The 16,865-nt window shown below is 36.7% G+C and overlaps 2 protein-coding genes across 3 annotated transcripts in view; one reads left to right on the top strand and one right to left on the bottom strand.

Annotated features, from left to right (window-relative positions):
* LOC117994453 (E3 SUMO-protein ligase ZBED1-like) overlaps nt 1–16,865 on the bottom strand; it is a 318,547-nt gene that overhangs the window by 30,534 nt on the left and 271,148 nt on the right. The gene's annotated exons all lie outside the window — the stretch shown is intronic.
* eRF1 (eukaryotic release factor 1) overlaps nt 1–16,865 on the top strand; it is a 59,185-nt gene that overhangs the window by 37,214 nt on the left and 5,106 nt on the right. Inside the window, exons 7-9 of one of the 2 annotated variants that reach the window (XM_034982364.2) lie at nt 3,115–3,208; nt 4,940–5,087; nt 8,697–13,899. In XM_034982364.2, the coding sequence (XP_034838255.1) occupies nt 3,115–3,208; nt 4,940–5,087; nt 8,697–8,776 (322 nt within the window). In that variant the 3' untranslated portion in view covers nt 8,777–13,899. Of the gene's footprint in view, nt 1–3,114; nt 3,209–4,939; nt 5,088–8,696; nt 13,900–16,865 lie in introns of those variants that run through there. The other variant, XM_034982363.2, reaches the window with a different exon arrangement.

The raw sequence follows: 16,865 nt of genomic DNA, 5'->3' as shown, positions 1-16,865 counted from the left end.
AGCTGTGGCTGAAAGGTCTTTCATGGGATGAGGAAGTACCACGGAGTCTTTTAGATGAATGGATTAAATACAGAACCAGCTTACCTTTATTGAACAGTTTTGAAATTTCTAGATGGATTGGTGTTTGTGACTCTGCAAGCGTCGAACTTCATGGATTCTGTGACGCCTCCAATAGTGCCTATGCAGCAGTAACTTACCTGAGAGTGGTTGATGAAGCCGGTGTTCATGACGTACAGTTAGTAGCAGCACGAACCAAGGTGGCGCCGGTGAAGCAAGTTTCGACACCACGCTTGGAGCTTTGCGGTGCGGTGTTACTTGCTAAGTTACTTTCAGAAGTGTCCACGGTGCTTAATATACCCCAAGCGAAATTGTTTGCATGGACTGATTCAACAATTGTTTTGGCCTGGTTGAAAGGAGAACCAAACCGTTGGAAGACATTTGTAGCCAACAGAGTCACCGAGATTTTAAATGTACTCAACAATGATCAGTGGAGCCACGTGCAGTCTGGAGATAATCCTGCAGACATGGCTTCTCGGGGTCTTACTCCAGAAGAATTGATGAGTCAACAGCAATTTTGGATGCAGGGACCTCAGTGGCTGCGGGAGGATAGTATTCCAGTTTCTAGTAATGTTACTACAGACACTCACTTGGAAGAAAAGCAAGTTAAGTCACACATGGTAACTGCGGATACAGTTCAACCTATGGCAGTGTGGGATAAATACTCTTCATTGAAGAAGTTAATCAGAGTCATAGCGTATTGTAAAAGATTTATCTCAAAATTGAGGAATAAAAATACACAATTTTCAACTCATCTTACAGCAAGGGAACTAGACGAGGCTACCACAATGTGCATAAAGCAGTGTCAAGCAAGTGCTTTTCAAGAAGAAATAACTCAATTACTTAAAGATAAATCTGTAAAGAGAACCAGTAATACCTTTTCCTTGTGTCCCCTTTTGGACAAGGACGGAGTTATGAGAGTTAGAGGACGTATTCAACAAAGTAGGGAGGATTATGACACCAAACATCCAATCATCCTACCTTATGGACATCATATATCCAAGCTTATAGTGGCCAACGCACATGAAGAGACACTGCATGGAGGTCCACAGTTAACGTTAAATTACATTCGCTCAAAGTTTTGGATTATAAATGCTAAAGGTTTAGTACGGCAACACATTAAGAAATGTCTTAGATGCACTCGATATAGTTCCTCTCACCAACATCCATTCATGGGAGAACTACCAAGTTCGAGAGTCCAACCAAGTAGGCCTTTTAGTAAGAGTGGTGTGGACTACGCCGGCCCTGTGAATATCAGGATGTCAAAGGGTAGAGGTTGCAAAAGTTATAAGGGATACATTTGCCTTTTTATTTGCATGTCTACAAAGGCGATTCATCTGGAGGCGGTTACAGATTTAACCAGTGAAGGTTTCCTGGCCGCATTTAGACGATTTGTGGCGCGCCGAGGAAATTGCCAGGAAGTTTGGAGCGATAATGGTACGAATTTTGTCAAAGCTGCCAAAGAGCTGCGTAAATTGTTTCAGGCAGAAGATTCCACGGTGATGAGTGAAGTTGCTGCGTCTCTAGCTAACAATGGCACGGAGTGGCATTTCATTCCCCCACGGGCTCCAAATTTTGGGGGATTGTGGGAGGGAGGAGTGCGCTCCACGAAGTACCATCTAAAACGGGTTCTGGACGGAAGCACTTTGACTTTTGAAGAGTTATCTACTGTTCTGGCGCAAATTGAGGCATGCCTCAATTCTCGCCCCATGTATAGGTTGCCATCAAATCAAGCAGACTCCTCGCCCCTGACTCCAGGTCATTTCTTGATTGGTGAACCCCTACTGACCGTGCCGGATCATAAATATGAAAACTGTAAAGTCAGTAATTTAAGAAGGTGGCAGATGACACAAAAAATGGTTCAGCAGTTTTGGCGAAAGTGGTCTCAGGAGTATCTTAGTACTCTACATAATAGATATAAATGGACTAAGATTATTCCCGAGCCTAATGTAGGTGACATTGTTTTAGTGAAGGAAGATGATCTCCCTCCGTCCAAATGGTTACTTGGTAGAATAGAGTCTAAACACCCTGGTCCAGATCAAATAACTAGAGTAGTAACTTTGAAGTGTAAAGGATCTAAATTTAAAAGACCTGTTTCAAAATTGTGCGTTTTGCCAGTAACAGACTAACTAAAATGAATTGTATTGTGATTGCTTGTGAAGGTTCATTGTGTTTTCATTCAATTTAGTTAAAGTTTCATGTTTTTAGATTTATCTATGTATTTTGTTGTTTTCTTATCTTCTCTTATGTATCTGATGATTGTGAATTTAAGGACACCTTAGGTGTCCTTGGTGGGCGGCATGTCGGACTATGTTAATAAACTCATAGCTAGAACCCAGAGCCGTAAGGCGAGTGAAAAATATCAAATGTAAAAAGTTTTTGCTTATGTCAAAAATGTCATGTGTGGGTTAAGGAACTTTGTGAACTTTGTTAATTAATGAAATAAAACGAATAGAAACATCTCAATTGTGTATTTAATAACAGTATCGTAATATAAAAGTGATATAGTGCTACGCGAAACGTTCACCTTTTATATATTTAGATGAATGTATTGTATGTTTTTCTGTATTGAATGTCTCCCTTATTTTGTAAATAAGATTTATATTTTTATTATCGGCCCACCTATTAGTTGTCTAAATTTTTTTATGTATAGTTTAGTCTATTGTTTATATTATTATAGTAGTTTGTTCATATTGTGTAATTGTTTACTGTCCCAAATAAAAAAAATAAAAAAATGTATCGTGTTCTATTTCACGATGGCCGTTCAGCTATGTTATGCAGTGTGCACGGCTGCACGGTCATGAAATAGAACAACAAACCTCATACCCCGATTGCCATCTCAACCTGTGGCGGACTATAGGCCTTAACTGCGATCCACCGGGCGCGGTGGTAAGTGAAGATAGTCTAACGTCCGGTTTCAATATTCAATCTATCTGTGATTGTCGAGAATTTTTAGGGTTTCGTACCCAAAGGGTAGAACAGGATCCTATTACTGTCCGTCCGTCTCTTTACCGTACCGTTTTAACATTTATAAATTTGAAATAACAAAAATTTCAGATACGTGCTCAAATCCCACGCGACCAACCAAGAGACCATCCTACACCTGACGCCCGAACAAGAGAAGGACAAGTCACATTTCACCGACAAGGAAGTGAGTTGTGTAGTTTAACCTGAGGGTCTAACATGCGCCCCGCGAGAAAATTTTGTCTACGCATTATCTCGTGTTTTTTCATACAAATAAGACGAGTAAATGCGTAGACAAAATTTTCTCGTGGTGCGCATGTTAAGCGTGCTGGTGTCCTGCGTGAGCGACGAATACTACGCGACGCGACGCTGCGAACGCGATGAACGCGATCAACTCAACGGCATACCGTGCTTGCGGCCTGCGTCTCTTCGCAGACTGCCATATAATTGGTCGCGTCGCGTAGTATTCGTCGCTCACGCAGGACACCGCGTTAGACCCATTACAGTACGCGGCAGAAAGTAATGTACATAGACAGTTAGAAGGACATAGTAGATTTGTAGAGCATTCTCTGTCGTTGAGACCAACAAAAAGTCATAAAGGTATGAGTGACAGAGTCAACGCTCTACAAAACCGAAATGTCATTCTAATGGCCGATGTACATTAAACTGTTTGACGATTCAAAATTGTAAAAGTTTACTTGAATAAAAATATATTCTATTGTCTAAAGAATGTGCTACTTTGATACACAATAGGAAGTACTTCACTCGATCAAATAAAATCTTGAAATAAGCCGAAATAAAAGTCTAAAACGAATTATTTAATACTAAAATTTCTGACTTGGCAAATAATTTTTATATGGAAATATTTGTCTTTAAGTACTACAGAGAACCTGCTAAATTTTGGTTTTCAACAGGACTTCTATAATTTATTAAATTCAAATGCCCGCCTCGGTGACTCGCCTTAAGTAAAAATATACCATCAGCTTGAAACTTCAGTCTAAGTGCTACGTCACTGAAATGGCGGCCACGCGCATTAGCAATTTGCGGGTTTTAAACTCGTCTCACTATAGAGGCGTATTAAATAAATAAATAATAAATAAACTTTTATTTCAGGCATAAGTACACCCATAATTGTGTGTTAGTACAGAAACAATTCCTTAACCTATGTTAGTACCTACTTATTACTAGCTTAAACTTAACTTAACAACTAATTCTACTATTATTAAAACTAATCCTATTTATAACGCCCGAGGGAGTCTCTTTGCGCCTATGTGCGCACCACTCCAGCACCTCCAGAGCGGGCTGTCCAATTTCATGGACAATGCGCTGAGGAGAGTGTTGGTACTCCTCAACAGCCTGCTCATCATGGACGCGGCACGCTTGCGCATGATCGCGTAGAAATCATCCACGCGAGCATCCGCAAACATTGCCGACGCACTGCAGTGTCGAGGCTTCCTCAACACCGCCCTCAGCACATTGTTGTATTGAACCCGCAGGGCACTGTAGGTCCGCTGCGTGTAGTTCGTCCACAGACTGCACGTATAAAATGACTGGCAGTAAGCCCTAAATAAGGTCAGCTTTACCCGTCCAGTACATCGCACAAATCTGCGGGCCAACATATTGCCTCGGACCGACAGAGCCCGGCGCTCACGTTCCATGTCACTGTCGTCCCTCAGGCTGTCGGTTACTACATGTCCGAGATACTTGAACTCAGTCACTTGCTTCAGGGGATTACCACATAGTTGTATTTTTGGTTTAAAAGTAGTTATTTTGTTTTTTCCCCTGAAAACAAGGAATACACTTTTATTAGAGTTGTAACTGAGTCCATTCATCCCGGCATACTCCTCACAGAGTTGCAGCAACTTTCTAAGACCTACTGAGGGGCATACATTAAAACCCATACACACTTTCTTGCCAGACGGGAGTGGAGCTCGAGCTAGTGGAATGCCAGCCGCTACTGGAGTGGCTCGCTAACAACTACAAGTCGTTCGGAGCTACGCTGGAGATCATCACCGATAAGAGCCAAGAAGGAAGCCAGTTCGTGAGAGGATTCGGAGGGATTGGCGGTGAGTTTGACTCTTTTTTTGTATTTTTTTGTAAGCCTGTAATATACGCAATGCGCGACGGTATCTTGTCCAACGGTGATCGTAAAAGTTGTAATAAAACTTGAACTGTATGAAAACGTTTATACTAGGAACAGCGTTTGTACATAAATAAAACTTTAGTATAATGTAGATTTAATATAATGACGTTCTTAAAAATTACCTTCTACGCGGCATCGTACCGTAACAAACCGGCATAATAACAGAAATCTCCTGGGGCTTTGCTGATAGCCTCCCACTAGTTCAAACAATTTATCGATACTAATATTATAATGCAAAAGTGTGTCTGTCTGTCTGCTAGCTTTCACGGCCCAACAGTTTTACCGATTTTGATGGATTTTTTTAATTTGTAAAATTTTAAATTAAAAAATATACAGAGTTAGCTTACATTATGGGGAAGGACATGAATTAAAAGGTTCCCACGGGTTTAAAAAAAAACCTAAATCCAGGCAGACGAACTCGCGGGTATCATCTAGTTAATTATAAATTCCTGCATGGAATCGTACTCAAAACCTCCCATTTCTAAAATCGCTTCGCCAAGGAGATTAGGCTTGCTAGTGTGACGTGCTTCATTCAGTTCCATAATAATTATAAATAGTACACAAATACGCGCGCATTTGCTGTGTCTCAGGCTTTAGCGATTAATTGCCTTAATGTACGCTAGCCTTTATTAATTACGCTCAACGTGTGCTGGGAATATTAATTACCGTTAATTAAGGTAAATATTTTTGCCTTTAAACACTCTTAAATACGCTAAATTAACTCCTAATTTGAACGTAACCCCTATTTGGGCTATGCTAATTTGACACCTTTTTAAGCCACACTGATTAGTGAACCTCGTAAATAAGCTATTTTAACCCCTAACTCCTAATTTCGACCCCTACGTAACCCCTATAATGCTATAAGTTACAGCGTAGTATATGGAAAGGACCATGCAAAACATGTATTATTTTGTTTTATAAAACTTTTTTATGAAAGGATAAAACAAAAAAAACCCTTCTTTGGGCTTCGTCGCAGTCGGGTAAAAAAACAGCGCAAGGTTTTTGGAACTTTTTGAAAATGGCGCCTCGTACAGGCCTGGCGACTTTGGCTTGGTATGAGTTTTTACAACGTTGCCGTGTTGGTGGATTTCGAGGTTTTAAAAAAAATCAGATACAAGTTAGCCCTTGACTGCAATCTCACCTGGTGGTAAGTGATGATGCAGTCGAAGATGGAAGCGGGCTAACCTTGAAGGGCTATGGCAGTTTTTATCAAACCCATGCCCCTTTGGTTTCTACACGGCATCGTACCGGAACGCTCAATTGCTTGGCGGCACGGCTTTGCCGGTTGGGTGGTAACTAGCTACGGCCGAAGCCTCCCACCAGACCAGACCAGAAATTGAGAAATTATAAAATTCCAAACCCCTGCCAGTAATCGAACCCGGGACCTCCCACTAATAAGACCACAGTGCTTACCATTGCGCCAGGGAGGTCGTCAAAGAAAAATGAACTGCCTCGTGAAAGAAACATGAGCTGTCTTGCTTTAAGGTTTTAGCAAAATTTTCTGTTCCGTCCACGTTGGTTAGTGGTTATTAATCAAGAATATTTTATACGGGTTCTTAACGGGAAAAGATTAAAATTACGTCGTTTCGTAGTAACCAATTACAAAAAAAAAACATTAATCTCATAATCTGTTACGAACCCGGATAAAATGTTAGTAATAACATACCGGATAAAGTACCTAACCAGTTACGAAACGACGTAATTTTAATATTATTCCGTTGCGAACCCGGATAAAATGTTCTTGATTAATAACCAGTTACGAAAAGACTTAAGTATAAATCTTATTTCATAGCTGGTTACGAAACATTGGTTATCAATTAGTCGGAAACGAGTTTCCTACTTTATACAAGGAGAGCCTATTATAGTGGTGACGTTAGAGTGTTTCGAATATCGTAATTTATTAACGTCGTCGAAATGTGTTTTTTTTTTTTTAATTTATTATTAACATACAAGAGAAAATTACACATAATAGGTAGCACGCATTGTAAAAACCACAGAGGTTTGACCCCAATGCGTACGTCTGCGCATTACATCATGCCTACTTATATCATTAAAAAAAGATTATAATAACCTACTGGATTGCGATTCATTAGTATCACTAAATGGAACAGTGAGGCCGATTCTCTTGTACACAATCTCTAAACTAAACTAAATTAACAGGTCTAAATCTAGTGCTATCCTTTTCCGCAAGCAACATTGTGAAAGGGGTAGCAATAGATTTAGACGTGCCATTTAAGATATTGTGTACAACGGAATTATCTTATCTTATGTGGGGGTATTAAAAGTCAAAAGTCAAGTCAAATGATTTATTCAAAATAGGTAATTAAAAGTCAAAAGTCAAGTCAAATGATTTATTCAAAATAGGTAATTAATAACTCTTTTTAATGGTCAGATGTTGGATTTCTAAGATATTATAGTGGTGATAATTATTACGCAAACTTAAAACTAAAGCTACGAGGGTTCCAAACGCGCCCAGGTCTGAGAAGAGCCCACAACAAACTCAGCCGGGTATTCTTTTTATTATCACCGCTTTACAAAATTATTGAAACTTATTAGAACTATCACAATCCGTTAAGCAACTCATTCCCAAGCTTGCTTATCATTTAAATAATCCTTTACATTGTAATAGGATTATACTATTATAATAAACTAGCTTATGCTCGGGACTTCGTCCGCGTGGACTACAAAATTTCAAACCCCTATTTCACCCCCTTAGGAGTTGAATTTTCAAAAATCCTTTCTTAGCGGATGCCTACGTCATAATAGCTATTTGCATGCCGAATTTTAGCCCGATCCGTCCAGTAGTTTGAGCTGTGCGTTGATAGATCAGTCAGTCAGTCACCTTTTCCTTTTATATATATAGATTTTTCGTTTTGCTTATGTTTTACTTACACGCACCCGAAAGGACGTAATGATTTTAGGTGCATGTGATTCCTTTATAATGTAGACATACAAAAATGCAGCCGAATTTTTCGAAATAACCACGGGCTTAGGGAATAAAGAATATATATATTTAAAAATTCCACTTGAGCGAAGCTGAGTTAGGTGTCCTGAATTGGCTTAAAAAAGTGCAAATTGGCAAACACAGGCGTGTGAATCTTCAAAATTATTCCCAGCGCACCAAAAAAAAACTATTATGGTCCGATGCGTACCCACAGAAATGAGTGGGGCTGAGACGCAGCTTCTTTTTTGTAACAACTTAAACTCTACTTTATTACTTAAACTTTATTGGTTTAATGAGATGTAAACATCTCGTACTAAGCATCACAGGTGTGCATTGTGCCTATCTGTTATAGTCCGTACAAAACGAGTTCTCACGCGCCATTTTGAGTCTTTGGGTCAGCTGTCATGTCAAAAGCACGGTTGACCTTTAAAATAAGGACTAAAATCGTACTTTTGACACAGTTGACACATAAAGATAAAATGGTGCGTGGAAACTTATTTTGTACGCATTATACTAATTTATACTCTTTTCCTTTTTTTCCTGCTGCTTCGGCCGGCGTTGGACTATCTAACCGACTTGTAAATATAGGTATATTGCGTTATAAGGTGGATTTCCAATCGCTACAGCTAGACGAACCGTTGGACGACGTTGACCTCGACGACTATTGAGAGAGTTATTGAATAACCCCCCAAAATCCTGGAACGGAACTCGTGATTGTGACATTGTGACAATCGCCACCGTTGTTGACCGATTTTTACACTACAGTCCAAAAAAAAGAGTGTAATGTTTTCATGGTTTATTACGATTTATTTAGTACCACAAAAAATAAATGTTTTCAGACATTATTTGTCTGAAAACATTTATACATACTTACAAGTTATGCTAGTCAAACTGTGTAGTCATAATATTGGACAAAGGAGTGCTTAGACACTCGTATTAAGGCAACTTGTGTTACGAGTGTCGTCACCTTCCTCCGAACGAATGTTACATACAGGGTGTAACCAGAGCGCTAGCAAAAACTTAGCGTTATTGTCATACTACCTAAACAAAATCCAATACTAATATACTTACATTTGCCTCGTTTTGTAGTTTTAGTGATTTAGTATTTTTCAAACTGGCAATGTATAGCGTGCAAAACTCGGGTCAATGCCCCACTTACGACGCGGTGTTGACTCCGAGTGGACTACTTTTGCAACGCTCGTTGACCTCTAGCGTCAGTCAGATGTTTTATTTGCAGTATATCTGGACTTTTATAGAATATAGGATTTTTTAAAAAGTTTTTTCGCGTTTTTTGTGGTATCATATCAGTACTACCACCTGTCTTCGTTTTTGCTAGCGTTTTGGTTACACACTGTATAGTCCGTACAAAATGAGAACTCACGCGCCATTTTAGCTCTCTGTGTCAACTGTCATGTCAAAAGTACGGTTCACCTTTATAATAAGGACTAAAATCGTACTTTTGACATGACTGTTGACACATAGTTAAAATGGCGCATGAGAACTTAACATTTATGCATTGCATTAATTTTTCTAGATTATTTAAAGATCTTATTAATTTTAATTTATATAACTATGTATGTGAGTTTCTTTATCCCACCATAACTTACAAATGCCTCAAGAGACGTAAAGTTTAGTTATTATAATTTAGAAGTGATTTACTTACTTAACTTTGTATTGAAAATGGGAGGGTAAATAACTAATTATTTAATAGTTAATACATTTTTTAAATAAAATTATTTATTTGTGAAAATGTCTTGACTGTTTACATAGTAAGAAAAGAATATTATTTGAACAGTACGCGGCAGAAAGTAATGTACATCGGCCTTTAGAATGACATTTCGGCTTTGTAGAGCGTTGTCTCTGTCATTCATACCTATATGACGTTTTGTCGGTCTCAACGACTGAGACAATGCTCTACAAATCTGCTATCTCCTTCTAAAGGTCGATGTACGTTACTGTCTGCTGCGTACTATACGATACTGATTACATAGAAAGAGTTAATTTGTATCGTGCAATAAAGAAAAAGTATTCGTACGCGTACGTAACTGGTTTCGTAGTAAGACACAATATTCTTTGTACGTAACTGGTTTCGTAGTAAGACACAATATTCTTTGTACGTAACTGGTTTCGTAGTAAGACACAATATTCTTTGTACGTAACTGGTTTCGTAGTAAGACACAATATTCTTTGTACGTAACTGGTTTCGTAGTAAGACAATATTCTTTGTACGAAACTGGTTACGTTGTAGGCGGCCAAAGCGGTACATTTAAAGGGTTATCATTGGAATTCTTACATCATCCCGAGTGACAATATGAATTTTTTGAAAAAATTCAATATGACCGCTGTATGGCCGTATGGCGCCACTTTTGAATGTTAAATTTTTATTTTTTAGTTCGCTTTTTCGTAGGGTTGTCGTATTTTTTTAATAGGGCTTATTTTTACTCTTGGTAAAACCGGGGATTTTTTTTCATACTTAGGTATTCGTTGCTAATCTACATAATATGATCTCATATAGAATTGGACGTATTTTTTGAAAATCGTTGCAACCCATAATCAAATCGATAATAATTGTCACATTGTTCGTATCAAAGTTCGGTGCTAGGACTTCTAGGGTAATGCGATTGTATTAGACCATACAAAATAACGATCAACGATAAGTTTAAGACATTAAGACATATTGCTTGCATGATTTATCATTTTTACGGGCGGGGGTTTTAACCAACTTTTGACACTGGAATTCATAGTCAAGATAGAGGCTTCTTTAGGGGACCATTCAGACAATATATTGCGTCATATTCAACCTTAAGGCTGCCTGTCCACTGGTGCACAGAAGAGAGGAGCGAAGCGGAGCTATGCAATATTAACATATTAACGAATAGAATTGCATAAAACTCCCGCTCCGCTTCAGTGGACAAGGAATTGCGGACTAGTTTAAAAAAATCATACATTTTAACGTGGAGTGGGGGAACTAATTACCCAATTGTAGCTCAAATGACTCGTCGTGTGCTCGCAACCTAACTCCGCGTATGGAAAAACACAGTCCGCAACTCCGCTCCGTATTACTTTCTCGCTCCGCTCCGCTACCTAGCTCCGTTTCTATGGACATATACAGTCCACAACTTCGCTCTGCATCACTTTCTCTCTCCGCTCCGCTAACTAGCTCCGCACCAGTGGACAGGCAGCCTTATACATTACATAAAGGTTGAATATTATGATTTACGACATATTATCTGAGTGGTCCCCGACGATGCTTGTCCATATAATTTATACATTTTGAGAAATGGATAATATGGCGAGTCCTTTCTCAAAATGTACGCACTATATTTCTCCGTCTTTCATTTACTTTCCATCAGTTTGCTTCTCTTTCCCATGAAATCTTTACACTACACTAAACACCTTCCACTTAGATTCTAACTTCAGTAGCTCGTAAACGGGCTAGAAAATTGCACCTTTTTCTAAAACTAGCCCAGCATCTGAGCCTTGCGTCGCTTGCACGAGAATCGCTAAATGTCAAAAAATTATAGAATCAGCGGTATATGTAAACGGTATTGTCGGCAATACTATTGCATTTAGAAATTGTCAACAAACTAGCCCGTTTATGAGCGTCTTGATTTTTATAGGGTTAGAGGGGAAATTTTCACTATACCATTATATTGCAAAAATCTGAGATAAAGGCTATCCATTTACATTAGTATGTTTTCAAAGTCTAGAAACATCTAGAGGAAAATAGCTGGAAAATGTAGGAATAATATAATAATATAATAAATAAGGCTAGATGCATACTACACTCTATCCACGAATCAAAGTTAGTGTAGGGCTCTCTCTGTTACGTTATCCCATACAAATGACAAAGACAAAAACCGGGCAAGTGCGAGTCGCGCACCGAGGGTTCCGTACTACAATCGTATTTTATCGACATTTTGCACGATAAATCAAGATTGGTTGGTGTCTCAAAATGGTTAACGGCCACTGACTTTTTTGTCTCTGTCATTTGTATGGGATTATGTAACAGAGAGAGCCCTGTGCTAACTTCTCTCCGTTGATAGAGTGTAGCAATATCACCCAATTGGGTATTTGACTCCAATTTTTTATTGCTTTATTATAAACTAGGATAAAAATAATGACGTAAACTGAAATAACTAATTAAATCGATCAAATAACAAAAAAGTTATAAGCATTTAAATATTTCGGATTAGACAGAGATAGCGATATAGCATTTTGACGTCACACCTCACTAATGCGTAGCTTCGTGCGGTTTCATACAAATTTTCATTTTGCGAGAAAGGGATAGAAGACCCTCACACTCCAAAATTAAAATGCCTGTAACTTTGTAAATCTTTGGTGGATTTTAAAATTTTTTTCAGCGTATACGTCATTATATTTATCCTAGTTTATAATAAAGTAATAATATTTATCAAATTCAAAAGTAGGAAAATACCCAATTCACAGCTCAAGATACGTATTTGGTCATATGAAATCTCAGACTAAGAATCAAGAGACTTGTCAGACGGGTATACCCGAAAGGGACAAAACAACAAAAGAAATCATACTTACGTATGAAAGGTTATGTTTCATAATTTTTCATTTCGCTAAAACTTTTGCACTTTCGCTAAAACACAGCAATGCAACATAAATGGCTTCTACACACCTTCAATACCAAAAAAACAGAAAACTTAATAAAAACTCGTGATATTCGCAATAAATTACTATCACAGAGGTTTGTTGGGCACAGATGACAACTGTGCCCAACAAAAAAAGCTAAACAATGACAAAAAAATGTGTTTTTGTCTTTATTACACTTTATAGCTGTTTTATACACCTAGCTTGCTCTAACAAGGTGTGGCGGCATAATAATGCCGTCCCTTTTCGCTGTGGTCGGTAGAGCGGTTGTGCTCTGTGTACCCAGCGAAAAGGAACTTGGCATTTCAGAGGTGGTGAGTCTGCGGACACGGACTCTATGTCACGGCCTGTCAAGATTCAATAATAAATAATAAGATCACTTATGTTACGATCTACAGTAATTACTTATAATAAGACAAATCTGTGTGTGTGTGCAATAAAATACAATTCTACCGATCATTGTTTCCGTATGTACGACTCTCGCCTCACCCAGCCGGACGAGCGTACAAAGGTATTATTATTTTGATGCCAAGTCTCTTGATCCTTACTATGACTATGAAATGGTAGTATTTTTTTCTAATACAAATCGCGAAATAGCAATCAGATAATAGCAATAGTTTTTTTTTTTAATTATAAACTAGCGCTTGGCTGCAATCAGACTTGTAGGCAAGTGAAAAAATGTTAAAATCGACCGTCGAATCGTATTATTTAAAAATTGCAAGAATGTAGCTGAACCCCTCTAACCCCTACTAATTTATGCTGACCTAAAGATGTTGATCGCACATTAGAGCTAGCGCGCACCAAGGAAAATGTACGTACGTTTTTTTTTCCGCAAAATCTGTGAACTTTAGAACTACATACATAGAAGTACGCGCACTGCGGATTTAATTCCGCACCGGATTTTGATATATTAAATTTTAAAATTTGCGGATTTTAAAACGCACCGCAACTGTGCGCGCTAGCTCTTACGGTCCGGTCGCAAGGAAATATGGAATGTGTGATTAACAAAACCTTCCAAATCGTTCATTCTTGGTCACTCTTCAGCCAAAGAAAACCATTTATACCGATAATGCCTTTAGCAAATTATTGTAACCTCTTACGAATAACGAGTAAAAAGATGATTTGGATATTTATAAGTCTTACTATGAGGTCTGTATGTATTTAATTTTAAGTACAGAAACATTTTTTTTTATTTTTTTATTTAAAAAAACAGTCACGTGTGAGTCGGACTCGCGCACGAAGAGTTCCGTACCGTCGTACAAGTTTAAATATGTAACAGAAATACACGCTGACAATTTCAATTCTCTACCTATTTATTACAAGACTCATGGGATACGGCCCGCTGACAGACAGACGGACGGACGGAAGTACATTCACGTTCACTATATTAATTATTTATGCAACTGTTCTATAATAAGGGGTATTAAAACACGAATGTGGGTTTATCACATGATTGTTTTGATACCTAATTATTAATTGCATACAAGTCTTTATCTACACCCAATATTAGGATATATTAGGATAAATTAAAAGGAAAAGCTAAACTGACTGACTGACTGTTTGACGGATTGACACCCTGACGAATGTGGCTGTCTGTTGAGTAAACCCTTTGCGCAGAAAGAATCGAAAAAGAAACCAACTAGTGTTATTATGAAATTCAGTACAACATTATATTATCATCTGTTTGGATGATATTTGTATTATGATTAGGCCATTGGGTGTTTTAATGTTGGCAATAAGCTAACTGTTTATCTTTTCTGTCTTCTATAGAGGATCTAAAGCATGGGTGTAGATAAAATACATTTAACAATGCGTTTCATCGGATTAAGTTGTTTGTTATAAGTATGATTCCACCTTTATCTTACTTAACATTTTTTCAAGCATAAGACCTCATAGAAGACTCCCTGTCTCTTTTTAACTTACGTCTGCTAGCTTATACGTGTGAAATGGTGATAGTTCCGCAGTATACACGATATTATATCTTATGAATATAAAATCTGCCTGGATATATTGATAAATATATGATTATTGCGTGAATAACATGTGTATGATACAATATAGCGCGGCTTCATGAAGCAATAACCCATATGCCTTAAGAAACATGATAAAAAACTAAAAGGCGTATATAAACTAAAAGTTCTAAAATTATGATCTATATTCTACTGAATAGCTCTCACACAACTGTTTTAAAGTTGTTTTTAAACTGTTTTATTTGTATATAACATTTTTAAATAGAATTTCAGTTTTTTATTGTTATATAGCACGAATTAATTTGTAAATTGTTATTAAGGTATTGCAGTGATTATAATATCTAACGAACTGCAACAAAATGTACCATTCATTAGAAAGTGATATCGTGTTATATAGCATTTTATTATTGTCATATGAATGCACCATAGGCTACTTGACAATTTTTTTAAGTTGGTCTTAAATGGTTAATATTTGTCCTATTATATCAAAAAAATTAACACTATATTTTTTTGCGCCCTAAAAACCGTAAAACTTTAATTTAAAAAAATATTTTTCTTAGACAGGTGAAAACACTGTCGGCCATGTTTGGCCGATAGATTATCTGTGTGTTCACAGATAATCTAGATAATTAGACAGGTGAAAACACTGTGTGTTGACAGTGTTTTCACCTGTCTAAGAAAAATATTTTTTTAAATTAAAGTTTAACGGTTTTTAGGGTGCAAAAAAATATAGTGTTAATTTTTTTGATATAATAGGACAAATATTAACCATTTAAGACCAACTTAAAAAAAAAACAAAAACACTTTAAAACCATTTGATTTTTCTCATGTTATATCGCTTAAGACACCGCAGAACGCAAGATTTAACAAAACAATGCTTTAACTGAATAAGTTGTAATAAGTAATAAGAAGGAACAAAAACTTACCTGCCAACTAACACAACATGTTAAAAAAGTAACTTAGGTTTGTGGTCCCTCATCGTCAATATTTCCAGGCAGACTTTAATGTAAAACGGGTCTATGACCGCATTAAAAAAGAGAAGCATACATCTCAGTGTGAAGTGTTGCCAGGAGAGAAAATATTAAATTATTTATTTATGAAATTATCTATTTGTAATATACGTTCCTTAGTGTGATAACTCTATGTTCGTTCAGTCTTAAGAATTATCAAAATAAATTCATGTGCTAAAAGTATATTTTTTTTATAAAATTAGCAATTGTATGTTTTTTTTCTTATTTCATTCATAATTAAAGATGTTGAAAAAAAAATTACTTGAATAATATAAATTATTATTTACCTTGATAGTTTTGATTTGCTGTACAATAAAATTAATTGTAGTTGTTAGAAATCTATCGTTTGTATTTTGAGTGCAATTATAACAATTAATGAATTTTAAATATAAATAAAAAATAATAATCTTAGATGATACTTTAAAGTTTTTTCCAAATGTTAGTCGTATAAGTTTAAACGAAACACCTAGGATGAAAAAAACATAAATTTTAAGGAAATATTTTTTTGGAATGTAATAATGGATTGAAAATGTATGCTTTTCTAATATATAAAAAAGTTTGCAATGGTCTCCATGAGTTGCCTTATTTTTCCTTCACTAATTAACATTACATTACTAAAAATAATGCAATTTATTTCTGCAGTGAAACAATGATAATAATTCGGATGTTTTTTACAAATACGAACAAGATAACTAATCGCTAAGAAAAGTGTAGGAAAAAAGTCTATAAATTTTCTCAAAAGACTTTATTTGTTATACTAAGGCGCAATTTGAATTATTTGTTTTTGTAAAAAGTGGTCACGTGAACTTATTTTTTGTCCCGGACACTTTTTGAACGTGATTTGGGTCTTGGTGTAATTATGGCCGAAACTAATAATTATCAGTCAATCTAAAATCTGTTTTTGTCAAATAATAATGCAACGGATTACAAATAGATCTCTAATTAATACTTTTGGCAATAATACAAAATGACAATCGAGTTATCATCATTGTCTCTGGAACATGATATAACATGACTATATCTATGCCTTAATATCTGTCCTAAAAAATATCTTAGATTTTCTCTCAAGCGTACCATGGATGTAAGGTAAATAACACTGTTTTCTGCTTTTGCATGGTCCTTTATTTCTTTTGGGTTTTTTTTTTCAATTTCTACTT

Source organism: Maniola hyperantus, chromosome 26, assembly GCF_902806685.2.
Source record: "Maniola hyperantus chromosome 26, iAphHyp1.2, whole genome shotgun sequence".
NCBI classification, from domain to species: Eukaryota; Metazoa; Arthropoda; class Insecta; order Lepidoptera; family Nymphalidae; genus Maniola; species Maniola hyperantus.
Note: the sequence above shows the minus strand (reverse complement) of the source record. Positions and strands in the feature narration are given on the sequence as shown.